Below are 5,560 nucleotides of genomic sequence, written 5' to 3'. Positions count from 1 at the left end.
TGTACTGTTATCAAGGGTATTTTATTTTTCCACTTAAATTTAATGTTTGCTCTTTCAAGGTCTGTAAAGAACTGTGTTGGAATGTTGTTGGGAAATGGATTGAATCTATAGACTCCATTTTTAAGAATGCTGCTTTAGAGAAAGGGAATAAAGGGAGCATTTGGGAGGGGAGAAGGAGGACGGATGCAAAGTGAATAAACTGTAATTAATAAAATATTTAAAAAAGAATGCTGTTTTTCTATGTTAATCCTATATATCCATGAGTTTGGGAGATCTTTCCATCTTTTGATATTTTCTTCAGTTTCTTTCTTTAAAGACTTCAAATTCTAGTCATAGAGGTCTTTCACTTCATCTTGTTTGTGGCTACTGTTCAGGGTGTTGTTTTCCAAATTTTATTCTCAGCCCATTTTTTATTTGTATACAGAAGGAATAATGAAAATTTTAGTTGTGCTCCCAGCCACTTTTGTGTATTTCAAATACACAAGTGTATTTCAACTGTAGGAATTCCCTGGTAGGATTTCTTGGGTCACCTAGGTATACTAAGAAATCATCTACGAATAGTGATACTTTGAATTCTTCCTTTCCAATTTGTATCTCCTTTATAACCTTCAGTTGTCTTATTGTTTTGGCTAGGACTTAAGGAGTATATTGAAGAGATATGGAGATATGTACCTCATATGAGTGGAATTTCTTTAAGTTTCTCTCCAAATAATTTGATGTTGGCCCTCAGTTCGCTTTTTACTACCTTTATTATGTTAAGTGTGTGCCTGAATCCTTGTATGCTTGATTTCTCCAAGTCTTTTAACATGAAGGGTTGTTGAATTTTGTCAAAGCCTTTTTTTTTTCATCTAATGAGATGATCATGTGATCTTGGTCTTTCAGTCAGTTTATATGGTGGATTACGGATGGATTTTCATATACTGAACTATCCCTGTATTTCTGAGATTAAGCCAATTTTTTCATCATGTATATCTTTGATGTGTTCTTGCATATGTTTTACGAGTATTTTATTGAATATATTTGTGTTACAGACAGCTATTAGCTGTCATATGTGTGCTGGGAATTTAACCCATGTCCTCTGGAAGAACAGACAGTGTTCTTAACTACTGAGCCATACCTCCATCCCCATGTTGCTTATTTATGATCAACATTTACATTGCTAATATTTTCATCTCTCCTTTTGTAATTGTTCAAACATACATTTCATTTTTAAGAAGATCATATTAATATTACAGTTTAAAATGAGGTACTTCAGGTTTCTAGACATGTATGCAGAACTGGAGTGAATGTGTAACTCTTTATAAAAAGTTGAGAAAGATCTTTAAGGTTTTTTATCTTGTTTGTTTGATTAATTTTTGCATATTGTTCAGGATCTTATTATGTACCCCTTAGTGTCCTGGAATTTATTGCAAAGAGCCGTCTACCATCCACCTCTGTGAAATACACCAGCCTCTGTTTCCTGAGTGATTTTGGAATTAAAGTCATCAGATAATACACCCAGCCTGCCCATTCTTATAAGAGTCAGGAATCATTTATACTATTTTTCTCATGTGGGCTCTGTACTGTTTTTCTCTTTACTCTCTCTCTCTCTTTATCTGTTAATTGACATTTCTCTTGTAAGCCTATATCCTACTAAAAGGATGCAGAAATTAGAGAGGTGAACCTCACTGTTGAGTTTACTCCGAAAAAGAGTTGGTGATCACATTACAACTTGTGTGTCAGAAACTAAGTAGAAGAGCCACCAGAATACATTGAAAATATTGTAAAAGAAGGATACATTTCCAGTATTCTAAGTATCATACTTTCTGTTGTACATGTGTGTGGATATTTTAGACTGCATTGACCTACAATGATGTGCATGTGAACTTCACTCAAGAAGAGTGGGCTTTGCTGGATCCTTCCCAAAGGAATCTCTACAAAGATGTGATGCTAGAGACCTACAGGAACCTCACTGCAATAGGTAGGGCAATGAATTTTCTTTACTTCTTAAAATATGGGGAAACACTATTCATTATTGATGTGCTTCTGTAATTTCTCTTGAGGATGAGGAAGAATTAGATGAATCGATCTTTGATTGACAAATAGATCACGACTTAAACTTTGTATTATTTCCAATAATAAAGCATACATTTTCTGTTACTGTATTTTAGGCTACAATTGGGAAAGTCATAATATAGAAGAGCACTGTCAAAATTCTAGAAGACATACAAGGTAATTTTCATTGTAAGCTGATATGAATATGGTTCTGAAAAAAATTTTATTATTTTCTGGAAGTTTGAAAGAGAAGGGACAGTGTAAATGATCAGTTTTAAGTGTATTTATTGATGATGACTAACTTGTTACTAAACTATGTACGTCCACGTTAGGTATTTGATGTGTGTTTGCAAGGCACTCCTCTAAGAAAGAATGCAAGGAATAATACTCACACAAGATCAATGATTAAATTGTTTACTCATTAGCGCTGAGGTAAAACTGCAATTTGTTTAGTATCCTACAACTCAGATATTGCTAAATGTATTCACAGTAAATAGGTGATGAAAGTATATCCAAAAGATTATACTAATCAACTCATCCATAGTAAAATGGGGTTACTCATATACTTGTAGTAATGTTGCTAAGTTTTGTGAGAAGGGCAGTTTTTTTAGAGTCAGGAATGTTGTTGTGGAAAAACCATAATCCCTATATCACATGTCTGTGATGAACAAAAATCAAATGTGTGAATGCATCATGGAATCATGTCATTTATTATTATTCTTTTAATAATTATATCATATATCACAATGAGTACAAGTCATTTTAATATGTGTATATTGAAAGAAACCATGTACCAACCAGAACAACTAAAAGGTATAGAAGTCCCCATTTTGAGTAGATGTTTAAAAATTGATACCTATTATGCTTTATATGGGCTATTTAGAGCTTCCTGCAGTACAAATAATGATGCAGAGGCTTTTTAATATTTTAAAGCTTAGGCAATTTACTGGGCAGATTCTGAACCTTTTTTTCCCTAACACAAACCTAGCACAGTGTCCAAATGTATGGCCAGCTCTACTTCTTTGTTCATGGTCATGTCCATCTGTTAACCTCACTGTCATGCTGGTGAATGATGTGTCATTTGCTTTCTTCTTCCCAGCAACACTTTCTCACTCAGAAGTTCTGTCCTGCATTTTGCGCCCTGCTATCACTTGTTAGCTCGTTATTATTTCCAATAGATAAGTAAGGAAGGGCAAAGGTTTACAAAATATATGACAGGTGATCAGCCATAGAACTAACAACACTATGATTTCATCAGTACTTAGCTGATTGCTGGCTCAGCAAAACAACCAGTAGAGGAGAACACTGTGAATGTAAAAATAATGATGAAAACTCAAAATGTAATTATTCTTTACTTTTAATTCAAACTGCAAAATTAAGTCATGTGGCAAAAACGTCCATTAGTGTAATGAATGTGGAAAAGCTGTCATATGTGCCAATTAACTTTGCAGGTATGAAAACAATCAATGTGCAGATAAACTCCCTGAAGATACTCAATATGAAGTCTTTGCACATCACAGTAGTCCCCACACATGTAAAAGTATGCATACTGGTGCGGACCACTATGAATGTAGCCTATATAGTAATGCCTTTGCAAATAAAAGTCATATCCTAAGACATAAAAGGATACATATAGGAGAGAAACCTCATGAATGTAACCGATGTGGTAAAGCCTATGCATCTAACAGTGATCTCCTAAGACATAAAGGAACTCACACTGGAGAAAAACCTTATGAATGTAATCAATGTGGTAAAGCCTTTGTATGTAACAGACATCTAATACATAAAAGAACTCACACTGGAGAGAAACCTTATGAATGTATCCAATGTGGTAAAGCCTTTGCATATAACAGTAGACTTTTAGTACATAAACGAACTCACACTGGAGAAAAACCTTATGAATGTAATCAATGTGGGAAAGCCTTTGCATGGAACAGTGATCTCCAAAAACATAAAAGAACTCACACTGGAGAGAAACCTTATGAATGTAACCAATGTGGTAAAGCCTTTGCTGATAACAGTAGTCTCCAAAGACATAAAAGAACTCACACTGGAGAAAAACCTCATGAATGTAACCAATGTGGTAAAGCCTTTGCATCTAACAGTAATCTACAAGTACATAAAAGAATTCACACCGGAGAGAAACCTTATGAATGTAACCAATGTGGTAAAGCCTTTGTACGTAACAGTCATCTCCTAGTACATAAAAGAACTCACACTGGAGAAAAACCTCATGAATGTAACCGATGTCGTAAAGCCTATGCATCTAACAGTGATCTCCTAAGACATAAAGAAACTCACACTGGAGAAAAACCTTATGAATGTAATCAATGTGGTAAATCCTTTTCATGGAACAGTGATCTCCAAAAACATAAAAGAACTCACACTGGAGAGAAACCTTATGAATGTAACCAATGTGCTAAAGCCTTTGCAGATAACAGTAGTCTCCAAAGACATAAAAGAACTCACACTGGAGAGAAACCTTATGAATGTAACCAATGTGGTAAAGCCTTTGCATCTAACAGTAATCTACGAGTACATAAAATAATTCACACTGGAAAGAAACCTTATGAATGTAACCAATGTGGTAAAACCTTTGCACAGAACAGTAATCTCCTAGTACATAAAAGAACACACACTGGAGAAAAACGTCATGAATGTAACCGATGTGGTAAAGCCTATGCATCTAACAGTGATCTCCTAAGACATAAAGGAACTCACACTGGAGAAAAACCTTATGAATGTAATCAATGTGGTAAAGACTTTGCATATAACAGTAAGCTTTTAGTACATAAACGAACTCACACTGGGGAAAAACCTTATGAATGTAATCAATGTGGGAAAGCCTTTGCATGGAACAGTGATCTCCAAAAACATAAAAGAATTCACACCGGAGAGAAACCTTATGAATGTAACCAATGTGGTAAAGCCTTTGCACAGAACAGTAATCTCCTGGTACATAAAAGAACTCACACTGGAGAAAAACCTCATGAATGTAACCAATGTGGTAAAACCTTTTCACAGAACAGTCAATTCCTAATACATAAAAGAACTCACACTGGAGAGAAACCTTATGAATATAACCAATGTGGTAAAACCTTCATAGATAACAGTGTTCTCCGAAGACATAAAAATCCATGTTCCAGAAATCCTTATGAATATAACTAATGTCATGAAGTCTTTTCATGTAAGACTTAACTTGAACAAGAACACTTATTGAAGTGAAACCCTATGAATATGACCAATGTGTGAAAAAGTTTGCATGCCATAATAATCTCCATGTACATATAAGAAGCACACTGGATAGAAACTTTTTGAATGAAATCAATGTGATAAAGCATTTTGATGTAATAGTAATCTCCTATGACATAAAGAACACATACTAGAGAGAAACCTTATGAATGTAACTAAGGTGGTGAAGTCATTGCGTGTAACAGTAGTCTCCTAATACAAAAAAGAACTAACACTGGAGAGAACTCTTATGGATGTAATCAATGTGTGAAAGCCTTTGTATGTAACAGTCATC

At 34.6% G+C, this 5,560-nt stretch overlaps 1 protein-coding gene across 1 annotated transcript; it reads left to right on the top strand.

The window, feature by feature from the left end:
- Positions 1 to 1,845: 1,845 nt before the first annotated feature.
- Positions 1,846 to 5,124, top strand: LOC132650692 (zinc finger protein 431-like; the record flags this gene model as incomplete). The annotated part of the gene is made up of 3 exons (XM_060376032.1): positions 1,846 to 1,960; positions 2,151 to 2,211; positions 3,486 to 5,124. Coding segments are annotated over 3 exons (1,815 nt in total), but the record flags the coding sequence as incomplete, so codon positions are not given.
- Positions 5,125 to 5,560: the final 436 nt, after the last annotated feature.

Source organism: Meriones unguiculatus (assembly GCF_030254825.1).
Source record: "Meriones unguiculatus strain TT.TT164.6M chromosome 13 unlocalized genomic scaffold, Bangor_MerUng_6.1 Chr13_unordered_Scaffold_28, whole genome shotgun sequence".
Classification (NCBI taxonomy): domain Eukaryota; kingdom Metazoa; phylum Chordata; class Mammalia; order Rodentia; family Muridae; genus Meriones; species Meriones unguiculatus.
This window is presented reverse-complemented; position numbering and strand designations above follow the sequence as displayed.